The 19,854-nt window shown below is 37.9% G+C and overlaps 1 protein-coding gene across 4 annotated transcripts in view; it reads right to left on the bottom strand.

Annotated features, from left to right (window-relative positions):
- LOC112987068 (arylsulfatase B) overlaps positions 1-19,854 on the bottom strand; it is a 90,518-nt gene that overhangs the window by 7,199 nt on the left and 63,465 nt on the right. The window contains exons 7-9 of one of the 4 annotated variants that reach the window (XR_010385817.1): positions 18,059-18,187; positions 14,349-17,528; positions 13,373-13,529 (exon numbers count right to left, since the gene is read on the bottom strand). Coding sequence is in view for 2 of the 4 variants with exons in the window: in XM_064500816.1 (XP_064356886.1) it covers positions 17,266-17,528; positions 18,059-18,187 (392 nt within the window). In the remaining 2 variants the exon portion in view is untranslated. Of the gene's footprint in view, positions 1-13,372; positions 13,530-13,977; positions 17,529-18,058; positions 18,188-19,854 lie in introns of those variants that run through there. The other 3 variants (XR_010385818.1, XM_064500816.1, XM_026106756.2) reach the window with 3 other exon arrangements.

The raw sequence follows: 19,854 nt of genomic DNA on the forward strand, positions 1-19,854 counted from the left end.
ATCAAGTACTAACAGTTACAACAATGTAGCGATTTCCTTGTAACTGGGCAAACTACAGCATATTACAATATTAGCTTCCTTGGGACATAGCCATGTGTTCTGAATTTGAACAGAAAGAGTAATATAAGATATACAGAGAAGTTTATATACGATACTTTAAAAAGTCAAAAGCCTTTGAAGTGAGACAGTTTCACTGTGCAGTGCAGCATACAACACTAAATTTAAGACAGCAGGCCTAAGTTTTAGAAATGTTTGCAAGTAGCATACACTGAGTAAATTTGGAAAAGTCAGCAACTTTTTACTTAAAATTTGCAAACAAGCTTGCCAATTTTACATTATTATGAAGAACAACGTGTAACCTCAGAAGTTGTTCAGACGGCTTAAACAGGAGATGTCTGGAAAAAACAAAATTTGTGTCAGCATACTTACAATTGTTCTAGTACCTGAAACTATCCATGACAGAGTAATGGAACTATTTTTGGATAATAATGTAAAGCCCAGTGAATGTGATAAACTCTCACATTCACACATTCACATTCAAGTGAATGTGATAAAAGTTTAATGGTTGAGAAAACCATACTGAAGTAGCCTGATAATTCAGATTTATGGTATTTCCCTGTAGAGAGCACTATCTTCCTCAAATTTTTCACTGGAAGATGAATCCATCACTTAGTTTGATATGGTATGTCTGTCTCAGATGTAAAAGAATGTGCAAATCAGCCTCAATATAAAAACGAGAGACCTAAATAGTAGCTTTTGCTGGTCAAGGTCTTGAGGACTGTGGAACACAGGCAACTAAGTTTTTTTTAGAGATCCAGCCTTCTGCTAAAATACGTATTTTTCACTGCTTTGTTTAGTAATACATTCCTTCTTGCTTATTTAATCTTCGGATACATATCTCTGTATGTTAGCATAAGAGATCTGCTGGGATCTTTACCTTAGGTTTCTCCTTACCACTGTATAAAAACTCAGTAATGAATCCTTGTCTCTGAAATAGATTGATCACCCTCATGGAAAAAAAGTAATTTTTTCACAGCCCTTAAAATTATTTGGAGTATAAATACTACTGCACCATCACTCACTACAAGAGATCTAAATTTTTCTTCTGGGACACTATTTTGAATTTATATATGTTCAGTGGTATTACTGTCTTCTGATAAGTCAATTGCCATGTCTCTGTGAAATAATCAAATAATCTATTCCAGGTTTATAGTCAGTTCTGACTGCAGAATAAAATTTGCTTCCACAACAGGTATCCTTGTTATTAAATTAAACATCTCTCATGTTATTAAATTAAACATCTCTCAGATCACATACTTACAAGCACTAAAATAGCCTTTTATTTCTCAAAGAGTCTATCTATGTCCTGGTAAGGGATCACTCTGCATTTTCAACTGTTTTGCATGTAAGTAGAAGACTTCAAATTGCATTGTTATGTTTTGCATCATTATAAGAATTAAATTACCTTTTCAAGAGTGATGAATGATCTCCATTAAAACACAGACAAGAACTCTTAGCTAGAGATAACATTAGGAATAATACAGTGATTAGTACCAGGAATTCATGCTTTCACTGTTTGATTAGATGAGATGGAATCAAAATAATAGCTTGGAAACCTAGCATTTTGAAATAGCTGCAGATGGTACTGATCTTGCAAGCACACTAGCAACTGGGAATCACATGAAAAAGAAATTAGAAAAGAGAATTAAAATACCACAACTGATTAAAAGTAAATGCTATTTATGCTTATAATTATAGGGCTCTCAAGAGGAGAGAGAAAGGAAGAAATTTATTACAAAGAAAGATAAGGCGCATATCCATCAGAGTAGGTTGTATAGTCATTAGTGCATGCTTTTCCCTCAGAACCAAAACACCTGTAAAGAGCTGTAGTGAATAAAGAAAATTCTGAGGTGCAAAGCCAGATTAACAGAAATTGCTGCTTCATTGTACAATGATCGTACTTAACTATCAGCTACATCTTAGGGCTTGGCATCATAGCTAACTTCAATAACTATATAGTACATCAGGTGTAGCTGGCACAATAATGCCGTGCTGGCTGTCACACAGTAATTCTGTTTTGCAACTTCAAAGGTTTCAAAATAAACCTGGAGAACTATCCCACTGAAAACTTTAAGACATTTATTTTTATTCAGTGAGTCAGCTGTAAAAAAAATGGCAATTTTAGGGTTGTACTATTTCATTGATGAGTTTCTTCTGACATTCTCTTATTTGGTATTTGGCTTTTGTGCAAAATTCATAAAAAATGGTAAACTTTGGAGAGAGAAATGTAACCACAGCAGGAAAAGACATAAAGACATTGTTATATCATAAAGTGGTAGGCACTCCACCTCATACTGTGCACATTGTTTCATTTTGCAAAGTCACTGAATGACAAGTAAGCAGAATTTGTATCCTAACATCATAACTAATTCAGTTTATGATCTTTCCTGGGAGTTGCATTTGGTTACAAATACTTGAGAAATCTGGGAGAAATCTCCTAAAGAAGAAAATGCTAAGAAGTATGATATCATAAACTGAGAAGAATAAGACCTCTTTGCTCTGATAAACCAAAGCATTATGTTTCGTCAGGGAATCTGTAGTGCTGCAATGATGCACCCAGTAAGTATAATCATTCTGAGCAGTCCAGGAAGAAAGGAGTTGGTACTAGGTCATTAAGAAACAGCTCCACACAGCAGTTTCAGACCAAGTATTACACAGCGAAAATTAGGATTAAAGCCATTGTTAATATACAACCTCTGCCTTAGGAACAGCAAACAAAGAAAATCAGCCTTATATGGCAAAGTGCACATGGTTTTCCAATAATGTAACAGTGGCAAAACTACAAGAACACTAAGCTGCTTCTTGGGTACGGTAGAAGCTTTTATTTATGTTCTCTACTTACTATGTATATGCTAGTCTTGTAGATCAGCATTTTTTGAATACTCACCATTTCTAACGAGTTAGATTCTTGCGGTTTTGGCTATCTGATTCCAATTGAAACATCTGACTCAGCCAAATCATGGTCCTTCCAGAAACGGTTATAGACCAAATGGACTTAAGTGAGCACAGATATAGTTCACTGAGTAAAACAAATCAGGCTCTTGGTTTTCTCCCTTTTCAAAGTAATTAAAGAACCATAAAGGGCCTGACCTCCGCTATCCCTATTATAATTAAAATACATTAACCACCCCTTCCTTTTATTTTCTTAATCAGGATGACTTCTTGATAGCGTGGTCATAAAAATCCAAATCCAGTGAATAAATATTTTGCAACTAATAGGTCTACTAGATCTTTTGAAGGGCAAGTATCTTCCATTTTTCTTATGTAAGTGCAGAGAAAGGAGAATTGTAGAGCAGCTAAGAATAATGAGAATCAAGATTTCCCTGTACTTGGGGAAACCCTGGTAAGGTTACAAGAAAAGTGGATGCTCGGTTCCAGAATGGCAATCATGGCTTGAGGCAGAGATCCAAAACTGAGTAACTATGAGGTTACACTGTTAGGCACTTAATGAATCAGATGCAATGTCCTTTGCCCCCAAAATGATTTTGCAATGGAATTATTCTGCACTTAGAAACTGTTTAGGAAAAACAAACAAGGATATTAAAGAGTTCAGTTAAAATAGCTTGTAAACAATTGAATAAGTAAATTAAAGTCTTGAGGTCACATCACTGTACGGTGAGCAGAACTGCATTCAGTATCTTAAAATTGCTTGATTTTTCTCTTAAATGTTGAAATTAATCAAATGAAAGTTGTCTTTATTACACCAGTAGCATGTCCATTAAAATTCAGTTTCACTGTTTATAATTCACCTTCTGTTTTTCTCTCTAGTAATTTTATTTCAATTTTATTAGGATTCCCTGGCGGCTTTTCCTTTCATTTTTTCTGATTACAGTCTTTTTTTATTCAACTACAGTATGCTTTTTATCTATAACATCTTTCAGAACATTCCAAAAATCCCCACCAGAGACAGTGAAGAATGAGTGAATGAATGATCCTTAAACACACAAGTCAATACAGAAAGTTGATATAACCCACCCTCACCACCATTAGCACATTCTGTCAAGTCAGCTGAAGTTGACAGTATCATCACATTTGTGATAGGGAGCCATACAACCATGGTTGGAAGATTCCCACAGCCCTGCCAGATTCCTCAAGGGGATTAGCACTTGTCTGATTGCAGTACACAACAAAGACATTGTTAAAGTATCAGTGCATCAATCAGGAGAAATTTGGAGACTTTGAAGTTTAAAAAAATAAAACAACAGTGTGGGAAAAAAGCAGTTACAATAGTTAAGTGCAATTATGTTGCTCTAATTTAGTCTGATGACACACATTTTGATGACTCAAGTTTTCTCCTTAGCAATGTGTCAGTAACAAACTTGGAAATAACTTTATTTTATTTCATCAAATAATATGATAGTTACTTGAAAATATTTCAGCTTTATGTGTTTTTTTTCACTAGCAAGAAGCTAACAAAATATAAAAGAACATTAATTGTGATTAACTGTAAGTCTCAGACTCACAATTAAGCGTGCAGAGTCTGAGATTGCACTTCTCCACCTTATTGCTAGTCATCCCTACTCCCAGCAGCTGATTGCAGAAGGTAGTGCAAAAGTCTAAGGTGGTGCACCTATGAAGTGGGTGTAGTAATTTCCAATCTACTTCCTTCTAAATCTCTCTCTGCTTTGCAGGTAATGCATAAATTTCAGCTGAATAACATTCACTGATAAGAATGACAGTAAACAATAGCCACATTGTTTCCTATGAGCATAAAGACATTGTGTTGCAGTTTACTGTTGCAACCATATTCTAGTAAACAGACTTCTACATATTGAAATGTGTGGGCTTTTATTTGGATAAATAGTTTATATACCTGTTTTGGTAGGCTCTGAACTAGATGTCATGTACCAGAGATGTCAAGTATAGGGATATACTCAAACTGAAGGTACAAGAAAAATTCACTAAACCTTGCTGTGATTTCCCAAGAAAATTGCACTAGCTGCAGAACTTCTCATAACTTCTTAAATAAATCCAATAAATATCATAGTTTTAAGAAATGTTCCAAAAATCAGTATGTCTCCAACAGCATCTCTAAAAGATTAGTGGCAGAGCTGACTAAGGATGCAGAAATTCAACATATGTAGATAATCTGAAGCACACATTCAGAAAGCACAGAGAACAGCAACAAGAGATTTTGTTATACAGCTGTCCTTACTACATTTGTTCCTACTACAAATAAGTCTTATGGAAGTTTACACTGTTCCAACTGAGTTTGAAACTTGTGTCACAGCTGATAAGTCTTTCAGTCCAAATAATCTAATTTTTTCAAATAGCATTGAGCTCTTCTGGTAAAATCAGAGGACATGCTGGCATAAGCATGAACTCAGACAGATCCTAAATGAGACCATGCAGCCAAAGCAACTGGATAACATTCTTAGTCCAGAGTCCATGGACTTTGCAATGACTTTTGTAAAAATTATGTCCATCACTTAGTGCATCACAGAAAGATGAGTAAGCAGGGCTTATACTAGCAAGGAAAACTGTACAGCAATGCACTTGTTCTATCTAGTATGCTACAATCATGTTCTACAAACAGTGCAACCACTGGTCATGGGATAAGTAGGTTTGCGTGCTGTTAGGACAGAAGCAGGACAGACATATCATGCTCACTCTATCCTGGACAACCACAGGAAGGAGCCAAACTTAACAACTGAGTACTAAGTGCCTATTCCGGCAGATGTACTCATAAAGATCATGAGGAAAGAAGACAATGGGCTCATGTATCATCTGTAATTCCAACAGTTTAGGAATCCCATTCTCTTGAACCAAGTGACCACAATCAACATCACCCACACTTCACTACTACCATATCCACAGTCATGCTGCCAACCAGAAATTGGTCAGCCGTTGAAATACAAAAGTTGAAATGAAACAGCAGATTGTAATGCTGTATTTTCAAGACACTGATTCTTGAACCTAACCCAGTTCACTGCAGCATGAGCAGTCAACACAACTACCTGAGTAAAACACAAGCCTTGTGGTAAAACAGGTTTGATTAAAACATTCTTAGATTCAGACAAATTCTAGTCATGTAGAAATAAGGTAAAAAAAATTGTCTGTTTAAGTTGCACATCTGGCTTTAACCATCACCATATCACAGGCTGAGAAATAATGAACCTGTCAGAAAGAAATCAGACTGACTGACAAACTTGAGCTCGAGCTACCCACTTTGAGCATGAGAAGATCCATTTTTTACTGCTACACAGATACGCAGGAGAAAAATGCTATCATCACTTGCTTACTAGAGACCAAAAATTAAAAAAACAGGAAAAAGTGAATAATACCTTCCTAAAAGCTACGCCAGTCTCCTAACATGAAGACCTAGGCTATTCTATGGCCCTGATTATTGCTTGAGAGCTTGGAACAATAGGGATGAAATTGGAGAAACTCTGAGGCATGAATTCTCAGTTAAATATGCATGGTTAGACGATCTGCAGAGAGCCGGAACTGGCAAGAAACAGGCCAGGTTATGAAGCTTTCAGTTTGTATGTGCCAACAGAACATTAAAGGTGCATAAGGATTTGCAAATGCTACACTATTTGAAAATCTGTTCTGCCTTTATTTTTTTGTTTTACTGCCTTTGAGAGGAGAGGAATTAAGAGTGTCAAATTACAAAGTGGAATTCCTACTGCTGACCAGAAAACATTGGATTTCCTTTTTTCCTAAGGGAGAGAACAGTAGCCACTGTTACGGCTTTCTGGAAGTTTATTTCTAAGCAGTATCATAAAACTAAATATGGACAAGTTTTAGAACTATAGAAATCTAATAGATTGACAAGACTCTCTGTCTGTGTAGGCTTTATTATGGGTCTACCAAAAGAAAATCCTACCTTAAACATATTTTTTTCCTTTCTGAGGTTTGTAGCTATCATTTGATCTTTATGAACAATTCCTTTCATTTCCAGATTTTTGAGTGAAAGGAAGAGGAAATGGAGATTATAGTATTTTCAAGACAGCCCATTTATTTTAATGATAGTTCCCAATACTAGCGGGTCCATTTTGCAACTGAAGTTCCATGAATAAATGTATCTTTGGTATCTTTCTCTGGAGTCATATCTAGCTAACATTTATTTTAAATAACATTAAAATAAGAATATAGTGTTTGTAATATGCATCGGTAAAACAAATTCCCATTACCAACTGAGAAGTAAGTTTCTCTTCTTCCAACAGTGCCATAAATGGTTTTTGGCACTTCATACCTTCACATTACTTTTCAAAATAAGACTATGATTCCATAATAAATACAATTTTATCAGGGAACAGGAATCAGACAATTTTCCCTGAACCAAGAACATGACTCCAGTTTACATGATAAACTGGGATCTTTAATTCAGCTCTGCAGCTAGACTGGCCTGGTTTATAATATAAGCTCAGGTCAAGTGATCAACATCTTGAACAAAGTTTTTCCAAAAGGCACCATCTTTGGCATAGCCCTCGTCTCTATTTCTAAAAGTATCCCTATAACAGTTAAACAATCTCCTTTCTTCTTCTCACCATTTTTTTCCCATGTGGGCAACTAAGACACACAGATTATAATTAATCATTAATAAACTCAGAACCTTCTAAGTTCAGCTTTTAGGCAAAGTCTATTAAAGGTGCTGTTTCATGCTTCCAGCTTGCCCGTGGCTATTGCTACACCCAATACAAGGGAGGCTGCTGGAAAGCACAGCTGGGCTGAGGGGCAGCGAGGAAGGATGGTGTGGTACCATCCCCTTTGGCTGCAACCTTCAGCTAGTCTGCATTAAGTGTAATGTGAAACTGGACCCTCAAACCAATGAAAATCTGCTCTTCACTCATAATCAATTAATGACTCTTTGCATATCAACGCAGTATTCAGCCCCTAAGACAGCAGGGGGAGAAAGGAATGCTTTAAGCCTCGTGTAGTTCTGTGCACACTTTCTGGGCTGAGAGTTATGGAGCTAAACAATGTTGGATCTCTGATACCTCTAGGGTTTTGATGATTGTCAGTGTCTTATAGTTACTAATGGCCTAGCTAATGTTTAGAATGAAATCTAAGTGATTTCACCAAGTATTCCTAAAACATTTTCTTTTCTTCTTATGCACATCAGCAGTACATTTACCTACAGCACAATGAAAATAAACTATGGATAAAAGCAGTACTTTTAAACAAGAAAAAAACTTCTTTACTGTGAGGGTGGATGAGCACTGGCACAGGTTGCCCAGGCAGGTTGCAGGGTCTCCATCCTTGGAGACACTCAAAACCCAGCTGGACACAGTCCTGGGCAAACTGCTCTACCTGATCCTGCTTGAGCAGGGAGGGTTGGACCAGATGATTTCCAGAGGTCCCTTCCAACCCCAGCTATTGTGTGACTCTGTGATTTTACATATAAAAATGGACCATTATTTTATTTTGACATGCCAGCAAACAGATGTTATTAAAACACATTAATTAAAAGGATGGATAGTGGCTGTTATTAAAAAGCCAGCTTTTGCTAGAAGCTGCAGTGATGCTTACAAATACACTCCTATAGGACATGAGAGGAATAGCTGTTAAACAATGTTGTTATAATACAGTCTCAGCATCATCACTGCTTCTAAAGAGAATAGATGCCAATGCACTAAGTAATTTAATCTTGGTGTTTAGAATCAAAGACTCAAAATGTGAAATTTAGAAGTACAACAAACTTTGATAAACTAGCAGCTTCCTTCCTCTGGATTTAGGTTTTGGATTGGGCTCATCCATATTTTATTTCTCAAGTTAAATATAAGATGCATAATTCATTGAATAGTACAAACACCCTCAATAATATTTGTGGGTTAATAATGAGATTTTCCTCCTAACACTGCACTCAGTCTTTTTAGCTCTGTTCACTCTCTCCAAAAAGAGAAATGGGATGGCTTCTTGCAGTTTTATTTACTGCTATAAATAGAATAAAAATTTGGACAGAAAATCTTCCTTTTTGCATGTAAAGGTTTCCCCTTTTCTAAAGGCAGAATAATGGCTAAAAAAATTGTTTTTAGCTGTTTGTTTAACATACCATGACCTTACTTTCTTTATTACAAAATAAATACAGAAAAAAGCTGAATTCTAAAAAGTCCTCCATATACAACAATGTACATGAAATCCCCAGGTAATGTGGACAGAGATCATTACCAAAAAATCCTACTGTTAACAAGCAATTATAACTCAACAGAATTTCAGACACTCTATACCTGCTGCCTCTAAGAGAAAATCTCTCAGTCATTCACTTCTGTCAACATTTCTTCAGAGTGGACTACCTTCTAGGGCAATTATAAACAAAAAATGCAATGTTACACTCAATTCCTCCCACATTTTTCAGAATCCAGCTGGGATATTTTAATAAGTTTTCTTTGATACTAAAAATGTGCTTATGTTTTACTCAGCCAAAGACTGAGCCATTTCAACTGTTCTAGGTTTCTTTAGGCTGAATTTATGGAAAAAGAAAACTACCAGCAAATTCTTACTCGGGCTTTTACACTCCATTAGTCTATGAGCTTGAGCTAGAAGCACAATAATAGTTAATGTAAATGCTGCTTTTATCCATTTGTTTTAATACATGGTGACAATGCTCTCTTCATTATAAAATCTTCATTATAAAGTAAAACCAAAACAGAATTGAAAAGGCAAGAGAATTACTTTTTTTCTAAAACATGTCACTGCTGGGGGGGGGGGGGGGGGGGGTGACCAGACCAGATTAATAGCTACCTTGATATTATTTCACACACTTTGTCAATCAAATATGACTTGTAAAATGGAATATTTGAAAACAAAGCAAAGAAGACAAGAATTGGAGTGAAAATTCAGTAAATCTACAGGGGCCACGTACAAAGCAGCAGTGTTTTTATGGTTCTTGGGATGACAGTCATGATTTTCACAGCCTTTTAAAAAGGTTTCTATTACCACTAATACACAGGGCAAAACTGTGTTTTCATGGATAAACCTGCGCTGGTGAGCAACACCCAGAAAATAACATTTGGAGTCTCAGACCTGCCAATACAGGAATCTATAGATAAAAAGATATTTGTTATACTGAGTTAAGTAGTGTCAAGCCAGAACTGAGATGTATGTCTGGCAGAAGTCAAGTCAAAAGGCAAAGGTTCACGCCCCAAAGCCTCTGACTTGATGGTCTCAGTGCTCATCTTCTCATTGTCCAGAGACCTATTAAACTTTTTTTCCCAGTGAGACAAGATAAACCAAAGTACCATAAGGGCTCGGATGTCCTTGGATAAGTCAGGATAAACTAAAGTAACATAAAGGCTTAGATGTCCTTGGATAAGTCATTTTAGCTCTCTATGTCTAAATTCCCGATAAAAAGTTATAGTGTTCTCCTACTTTATCAGCATTCTGTGAGAATGTATGCAATGAAGAAAGCAAGGTTCTAACATACTATGTTAATAGGCCCATCAAGTGATGTTTCAGGCAGAATTTTAGATGCCATAAAATGATTTGGGTAGGCCACAGATGTCCTAACCAAAGTTTTCCATTCATTACTGTGGGCTTTATGCCCAAAACTACTCAACAAACATTGCTGAATACAGAACACAGCTTACTTTGTTTGTATGCGTATTTGCTGAGTTCTAACTCCTTGTTTGCCTGAAGAACTCATAAGAATGCATAATACAAAGCAAGACACAGTCCTTTATTTTTATCACGGTTCTGAATGCCAGAATCGGGCAGCACAGAACTGTGGCTTTGGTGTAGTACCTTGTTGTGGCTTTTGGAGACTCGTCCAAATAAGCACTACATTCCTTAGATCCAATTCTAGTGATTCTGACTGTACTTTTTCTAACTATAGCCCTGCAGACAAAATATAGCTGCCTTTGTTGCTATTGAGTTTAGCCAGAATTAGAGGATGAACATCCCGTAGCTACTTTGATGATGGCAGTCTATAGCCAATTTTTAGAAACTTGGCAGCAGATACATCACCAACCTTTCCAGTATCTCTTCACCACACCCCACAGAAATAATACTCTCAGGAGGGAACACTCACGCAACAAGAACTGAATGCATCATCCCGTTTGCCTCAGCTAACCACGGTATGCAACTATCACAAGGGCTGTTACTGAACCCATCCATGGTTGGATGGCTGACTCATTCTGCTTACTCTCTGCCAAAATGTTTTTACTGCTCTCTGCAGCAGTTCTGTTCTACATAGATGCACTCATACACACATTGTGAGGCACCAGAAGAATACCTCTGAAAACACTGGAACCAGAATATCTAAATGAGCTTGGGACCCTAGGTAACTGTTCATGTTGTTTGCTTAACCAGGATCTTCCCACATCTGAAACTGAGTAACGTCCATTTGCAGCAACAAAGACTGTAAATTGAAAGAGTTAGGCCATTTAGTTCAAAACCTGCTAACGCCCCCCCCACACACATCAATCCCTGATTGTCTCAGTGGGGGCTTGACATCCCCCCCACACACATACACACATGCACATGCATGCGGCTAGGGCTCTTCAGCGACTGCCTGAACCCCCTGCCTGGCCCCAGTTCTGCACGCACTGTCTCCATGCCCTGGCTCTGGGACCCCTGAAGTGGCTCCATGGCAGCCCGCAGCAAGTCCCCCTCTGAGCCAAGATTTCTGCAAGCATGACAACACACCCGGCTGCAGGGGACTGCTGTTCAAAGAGGGACAAATTGTCCTGACCAGTCTCACTGGGGGTCTCCACTTACACCCTCTTCCTAGGGTTCAGGAGCAAAATTTCAGCTCATGGCTTGGGCCTTGGGTCCTTGCCTGAGCTGTGCTAGAGACATGCCTGTTCACAATCCTGTCTCTAGCCCTGTAATGTGGATGGGCCTCAGACCTGTTTTGTAGCCTTGTCTCCAGCCCTGTCTCTAGCCTCAACTCCAGCTGCTCCTGACTGGACCACACCTGGATGGACCCTGGACCTGGCTCATCACCTCTCCTTGTCTGGGGCTGACTATGGGCCCTGTTACTAGCACCTGCCTCTGCTAAGCCTGTTCAGGTACTGGAGGACTGTGCCCTGGTTGGTAAGGAAACTGCCCATGCTAGGGTCACATTTGTTTTGTAGTTGGGATTAGGATTAGAAGAGAGACAAAGCCGAGAGTTCTAGTTATTGGGGGGGGGGGGGGGGGTTAGGGTCAAGTTTTTTCATTTAGACTGTTTGCCTCCTGTGTTTTGTAAGTCACCTGCCTATTTCTCAGTTGGATTTCCTAGATCCTAGGAGTACAAACCTGATTTCACATACAGACTGCATATCTTGGTGTGTCGGGCTCCATCACACATAGGGGTTATCAGTAATTCTGTCACTATTACCCCTTCTATCAGGACCTTCTGGGTAGCAGTGGGGTGGCACAGGTCACTGTAATAGGATTCTCGGCGTAATATCAAGCTCTTCTATTGCTTCTTAAAGAAAACATGGAAGAGCTTTGGAAATACTCCTAGTAGCATTATTGCTATTGAACCACTTTGTCAGAGAGTGAGATACGAGGCAAACTGCAAGAAGCCAACAGGGACTGCTAGTGCATCTTCAAATTCACGCAGCCTGAAAGGGTTTAAACTCTGGGTTCTTCTGTTTAGATATTTTTTAAAAGAATTAAACTCAGGTTTTCATGCAAGCCCCATTTATCAACTATAGGGAAGTCCATGTTCTCAAATTATTTACGGGACAAATATAGGGCTTTGGATTCAAGAACAGGTTCAGATCTTCTGTTTTCCTTATAAAAGGATTCTTTCCTTGTTTGTGTACATCCTTCTGTAAACAACAGAATGTATAGCCAGTATGAACATTCTTCCTAAACATGGTTACTTATTTAAAGTTTAAATTATTTTTATAATATAAAAATGAAGACTTTCAAATCTGAAATACTCAGAAGTTTGTTAGATTAAGATTGAAACTTAAAACTTGAAAAGGGATGAAATGAAGTGTTATTTAGAGAGTTCAAAATGCTTGCATTTTTGAATGCTACTCATGTAACCACAAAGCACAAAGAATTCTGTACTTCCCAATCTGAAACAACTAAATGGTACACAACTTTCTGCTGATACCAACTTGAATGTGTGAGCCAGCTGTTTTTTTTTTTTTTTCCCTACCTCAGTTCAGTTTAAATATTTTATGGAGGACCACCCAGGGAAAACAATTAGGAAATAAAATAAATATTTACTCTATAGCTGAGAAAATAATGAATTTTAAAATACAACATCTCTTTGTTAGGAAAAAGGGGAAATAGAATATGAATTCTATACCACAGGAAACAGTGACATACCACAGTCTCTAGCTGGTAGATGGACTTGTATCAGCAAGATAATAAAATACAGATTGCAGGACAGAGAGAAAAAAGAACATGCAACAACTCTACTTACTTTTGAAATTAAAATTAGAAGTTCTTTGATCCTTTCTAACTTTAGCCAAGGAGTTGACATTGATGGAAGAACATGAATTATCTGGGTTTTTGCAAGTTAGCTGATACCTTTTTCTTCTATTCCACGAAATTGGATAACAGCATGATAAAAACAGTACCTGTATTAAAAATATCATTGACAAAAGTTCCCACTTCTGTGGGTAAGCCAACATCCTTTCTCATGTAATGTGAATGCAGAACACTGAATGATACACAGTGACTTGGGGGCCCATCTCTGCCCCACATTCCTGAGTCCAATCTTTTGTTATTGTGGCAACCACATCCTGTAATTGCTTTTATAAACTAAAATGTCATATGTGGTATTGACCGAGAGCAGTGAGCTTTCAAGTCCTACATATCTACTAGTGTAGACAGAGTTCTAAACAAATATTCACACAAAAAAAATCCCAATCCTCTCAAGAGTGATAATAACGTAAATTGATTGGACCTAGTTTCCCTTATGTACTGGGGAATGGCTGTCAACCTCTCCATCTACATGTTGATTGCAATAATAAATTAACCAACAAATTCTGAATGAATGAGGAATGGAGAACTAAACAGATGGAATCTCTGATACTTGCATGATTTATTTCAAAAAGGCATTTGAAGGCCCAGCTATATAATTAATGCGTAAAACATAGAAATACTAATTCTGAAAGTTACATGTGATATAGTGACACCTCATTCTTTCAGAACCGCATATTCCAAACTATATGTAATTACTTATATGTTACAAAAAATCAGGATATGAAGCTTAAAGTTACAGTATTAAAAAGGTAAAAGCTATAAACCAGCATAAATCATTATGTTGGTATAAAACAGATATACTGTAACAGTTAGTAAAGGGAAGTACAATAAACGTTTTCTAGAGCTCCTGAAGAAAGACTGGAGCTTTGTCAAGGTGATGCAATAGCTTATAAAAAGGTTCTGTTGCTTACATTTTTGATCCCTTCCTGTGGTCAGCAGATAACAGTTTGTCTCAGAAAGTTATCTTAAAGAATCTCTTGAAGCTTGAGAGTGAAATGCTGTTGTGCTGTGAAGCCAAAATAGAAAGAAAAGTTGAAAACAGTTCTGTGAAATGGAAGGAGAGATGGTCATGTACAGTACCTATTTGGAGACTACCTCTACAGAACATATAAATTGTTTTTTATTATAAAGATACTGTTTAATATGAAAGTTGCTAAACATGGTATAGTAGGGACTTCTGTCACACCATATGTATTTTACCAGTGAAAACTCAAATTGCCCAGAAGCATATCATAAACAGAGGTGACTCTTCACACATTGTGTATTTAGGCTGTGGAACTCCTAACTGTGGAAGAAGATTGTGTAAATACTAAGAGTTTACACTGAGGGCTATTAAATACATAGAAGTTAAATGTCTGAGGTTCAGTTCTTCTCTGAGCCAAAGTTAGAATATTAAAGACAATCTGGAGAACTTATCACATATGCTTGCCCTTTACTCCTGTGCAGCTGTGTGCTTTCAATCACTGATGGAGATGGATTGAACCTTGGTCTGATGCAGGCTTCCAAGACATATCAGACTAAACCATGGAGAATATATGTTTGCCCAATATAGGAGAATTATTCTCTCCCAATCCATCCTTCTTCCCTATTCACCTTCAAGGCTGAAGACAGCAAAGGAAACAGAATGGGAAAATACTGAGATAAAGAGGCAGAAGTGACAAAGGAGAAGGGAAAACATGACACTCCTTGGGAAAAAGACAAACAGCTGAACAAGCTTTTGAAGAACTTTGGCTCCCCTTCCTGTATATGTAGGTACACATCGGAGGTGGGAAAGGCAAGTTAGGTTTAAAACAGTGTAATGGAGAATCAGCTGTAGCAGAAGGCAGGAATTTTTGTTTATTTTAATACATGTTTTTGATTTCCTGAAGTTCCATCTTTCCTATGCTTTATCTTTGTAGTTTAAAAAAAAAAAGAAAGAAAGAAAATTTTGTCAAGTGTGACAGTCTCTTCATAAGTCTGTTTGCTAACAATTAGCAGATGTCTCCTGAAGGAAAACTGGGAAAAGGTGTGCAAAACTTTAGTGCAAATCACAGGACTTGGTCCTGGATTCTGAAAACATGCAGTTAGGTTCCTACTTTCTGGAGAGGATGACAGCTAGAGTTCTGCAGCCTGAGAATTTGGCAAAGGATGCTGAAAAGCACCAACAGAATTCTGGCCAGACTCCAGAGGTTTACAAAGTTAAGAGAGCTGGTGGGTTGATCTTCTCACATCAATTTGGTGAGTAACCAAGTAAAGTTGTTTGGCCTAGTTTCCCCTTGGCTCACAGCCCACTTCAAGATGAAAACAGTTGCTACTGTGATAATAAAAAACCAATCTGAGCAGAAAGGGTACTCACCAGAAAGGTGGACAATAAGTGAGAGTAAGGCTTTGTTCATCATAGAATCAATGAATAATGCAGGCTGAAAGGGCCCTTTGGAGGTCCATCTGGTTGTTCCACCAACCACCACTAAAGCAGGGCCAATCTGCAAATTAGATCCAACTTCAGAGTTAAGATTAGGTTACTCAGAATCTTTTCCGACCAAGTTCTGAACATCTCCAAGGATAGGGATACAACAACCTCACTGGGCAACCTGTTCCAGTATTTGACCATTCTCATGGTGAGATTTTTTTTCCTTATATCTAATTGGAACTCCCTGTGTTGCAACTTGTGTCTGTTGAAGCTTGTGTCTGTTGCCTCTTGTCTTCTCTTTGCACACCTCTGAGTCTGGCTTCATCTTCTCTATGCCCTTCCTCTGGCTCACTGAAGATAACAATCCCCCCTTTATCTTTTCTTTCCCAGGCTAAACTAACCCAGTTCTTTAGCCACCCCTCATTTGTCATGTGCTCATTTCTGTGGCCCTCTGCTAGACTCACTCCAGCATATCAATCTCTTTCCTGTATAAGGAAGCCCAAAATGTGATGCAGTGCTCCAATGCTGAATAGAGGGGAATAATCACTTCCCTCCATGTGCTGGCTACACTCTTGCTAATATGCACCAATATGTCCTTGGCCTTCTTCACCACTAGGGCATATGGTGATTCTTGTTCAATTTGTTGTCCAACAGCACTCCAGGTTCTTTCCCAAGGCAACGCTGTCTATCCAGTCAGAGCCCAGCCTATACTGTTGTGTGGTGTTTTGCCATCCCAAGTGCAGGACTCTGCCCTTGTTGAACTTCATAAAGTTTTTGTTCATCCATTTCTCCGGTGTGTTAATGTCCCTCTGCGTGGCAGCCCTGTCCTCAAGTCAACCACCTCTCTCTACCCCAATTTCATATGTTAGCACTGAACTGGAATAAGGTATTTTGCTGTATACTGAAAGGGTTTTTTTATTCTTGGAGATTTCTGACTGTTCTCTTTTCTGGACAGAAGTGCACGTGAAAGGTAAAAATTATGTCAACTGCTGTATTTCTTCAATTCTTTACAAATATGTAACAGCTTCTGATAGAATTTGTCTTCTGGGCAAGCATGAAATGAAACATCAGTTTCTTCCACAACAGAATTATGAATCATTCTGCTTCCATGACTCATAGCAGCTTTTTAACAGAAGTAATCTCTTTCAGGGAGGGAAGCAACATCCTACTTTAAAGGCACATTATTGACAAAGAATATTCAAACAACAGATTTCTAATTTTATCAACATTTCATGTATAATTGTTGAGAAGGAGAGAGTGGGGAGGACTGAAATAAGATTCCCACCACATTTTAAGGGTAAGAAAGACTGAATTACTCACGGAATGAACTCACGATTAGCAATACTGTAAAAAACAAGGTAAGAAATATATGACTAGGACCCTGAGACTACAAATCCAACTCCACTACAGGTGAGTTTTGCAGGGTGCGATGCTGTGCACTATGCCCAAGGACCCCAGGCCCCAGCTGCTGCTGGATCACAGCGGGGATCCTCATCAGGGTAGAACACAGGCACTGAACGTTTATAATAATACTGAAGTCGTGAGAGCAGTTTTTTCACCACATTAGGATATCTTTCAGACAACTCATTTTTCTCCTCAGGATCATGAACAACATCAAAAAGCCAAAGTCTCTTTGTTGGTGGATCAGACGACTGAATCACTGACTCACTGAACAAAGGTGGAGGGAACCAGTGACTGCATCCTACAGAAACAGGAACAGACCAAGGGTTAATTCTCAGATACAGAGCAGTGGTGTGGAGAGGCAGAGTTACATTGTAATCAAGGAAATCACTGGGTCACTTGTCAAGCCACTGGCCAGTGGTTGTTCCTGCATTCCTTAACTCTAGCCCAGCACCCAAGTCTGTCTAGACCAGGGCTACTTCTACAAGAGTCCTATTTATACAAAGGAGCTGCACCATTGTAAGGAAGGCAATATGCTTCACCTTTGGGATTCAGAATTTCATTTCACTTAATTTCAGAGCAAGTAATTTCATGGACTTTCTACTTCATAGTTTTTCCACAACAGTGAAAGCCACTTATATCCTTTGATGTTGCAAGGTTTTTAATGCATTGTATGCATTTTAAAAGTGTCCCTCCTAGATTCTTGCACATGATCAAAACCCTGAAAACTTAGCAGAGTAAATAAGAGAAATGATAATTTATTAAACAAAATGAAATTGGGGCAGGGAGAGGAAACATGACATGTTGGATGAAAAGGAGTTACTTCATTACCTGGATATCCAGTTAGTAACTTCCATTTTCCATGTCGAATTGCTGCATGCATGGAGATATTGAAAAGTGTATCATCCCACATAAAAGAACTGTTCTGCAATAAAGATGTCCTGTTGTCAATGCCAAGACCTTAAGGGAAAGTAAACTAAGTTAGGAACATTGTATAAGCATGAAGTCATTTTTAGAATTCTGTTAGAAAACAAACCAGTATCATTCATTTATTTTGTGTGTCAGATGCAGCATTTGTTTTATATACGTGTGTGTACACAAAGATCTGCACTACAATTCACCGGATATATTTAGCTCTTAGATCTTGAACTGCACCACAGAAAGTGATATGGCTGCCAGTGGAGAAAGTCACTTCTGAGTTCAAATAACTCTGTGAGCAATAATCTGTGAGCATATACAGGCACATATTAAGGAAACTCATGATTTTAATTGCTATCTTGCTCCAGTTAGGAATATAGGATTGAAAAATCTCCTGATTCAGTGCTAATTCTCCTAGATCACTCCAGCAAACAAGTTGTAGGTTCTGACTTTTATCCACACACTGTGAGCTAACTCTTTCTGGAATAAGCTGGCTGCATTCACATAGATCTACATCTGGCTAGAGAGGTGATTCTAAGGCATGGCAACTGAGGGAGTATGAGGCATGTCTTCATGTGTTTCGGGTAGAAAGAGCCAAAGGTGCCGCGGCCTCATCTCTAGGTACTGCAGCAAACTGTGTCAAGTGTCAACTATGCCCAAATTTCCTCTCAGAAGGAATCTTGTAGCTCTTTCTAGAAGGAAGCTCAGAAAAAAAATTAACCTGCATGTACCAGGGATGATCAGGAGACCAGGTCTTTACTGAAAGCAGGAGGGAGTCGGACAGACACTCCAGGAGCATCCAAACTAATAACCACATCTTAGCTTCTATAAACAAGATCTGACTTTAGGAAATAAAATCTAAGAATTTTATATTAACTGTATCTTTACCAAAAGAAAACCTAAAGGCAGTTCTGTAATCTGACTAGAAACAAGACATCAGGAAGCAGAGAGAAACCAATTTTAATTCTCCTGCATCTTTTAAGAGATAACTTTCAATCAATTTAGGAAATCTAAAGGAAGCAGTAGGCAGACTTTTGCCACTAAAACAAAACAAAACAGAGTTTTGCAATGATATGAGACACCAAATATTAGAAGCAGTACTAGAGGCTTCTAAAAAGAGTAAATTCTCTAAGTCACAGTGAGGCAAATATACAGACAGATTAGACAGAAGAGAGCAAAAGAAAGTTTGGAAAGAAAATTCTGGCACACAATGTCTCTATTTTTTATGAAGATCCTGAGAGGTTTCTATTTTATTACTGTTCTTCATACTTCGAATCATTTTTTTCTTTGATAAGCACTTCTTGTGCATACTCAAGTTCCCTGTTTACATCACACTTCTATAATGTTCCCAGATACATAAGGCTATAAAAGAGGACCACTTGTTTTGAATATGCATACACAGATAGGGGAGGGCTCAGCTCAGTTTAGATCATGAAGCACTGAAACTAATGATAAAAAAAAAAAAAAACCCTATAAAAAGAGAAAACGTAATAAAATCTCCTAGAAGAATCTGCTGTGGAACATAAATGCACACACAGACGTGTGTGGTGTCTGTAGCAGATACATAACTTTTAAAAGACTAATAATGCTTACTTTTCAACATCATTGTATTATGTATTACTCTGCCATGCTCTTTGCTACTGTGAATACTCATCTTCATCATTTATGTTCTTAAAGACCACAATGAAAGACACAGCAAGGAGATCAAA

This window comes from Dromaius novaehollandiae, chromosome W (genome assembly GCF_036370855.1).
Source record: "Dromaius novaehollandiae isolate bDroNov1 chromosome W, bDroNov1.hap1, whole genome shotgun sequence".
Classification (NCBI taxonomy): Eukaryota; Metazoa; Chordata; class Aves; order Casuariiformes; family Dromaiidae; genus Dromaius; species Dromaius novaehollandiae.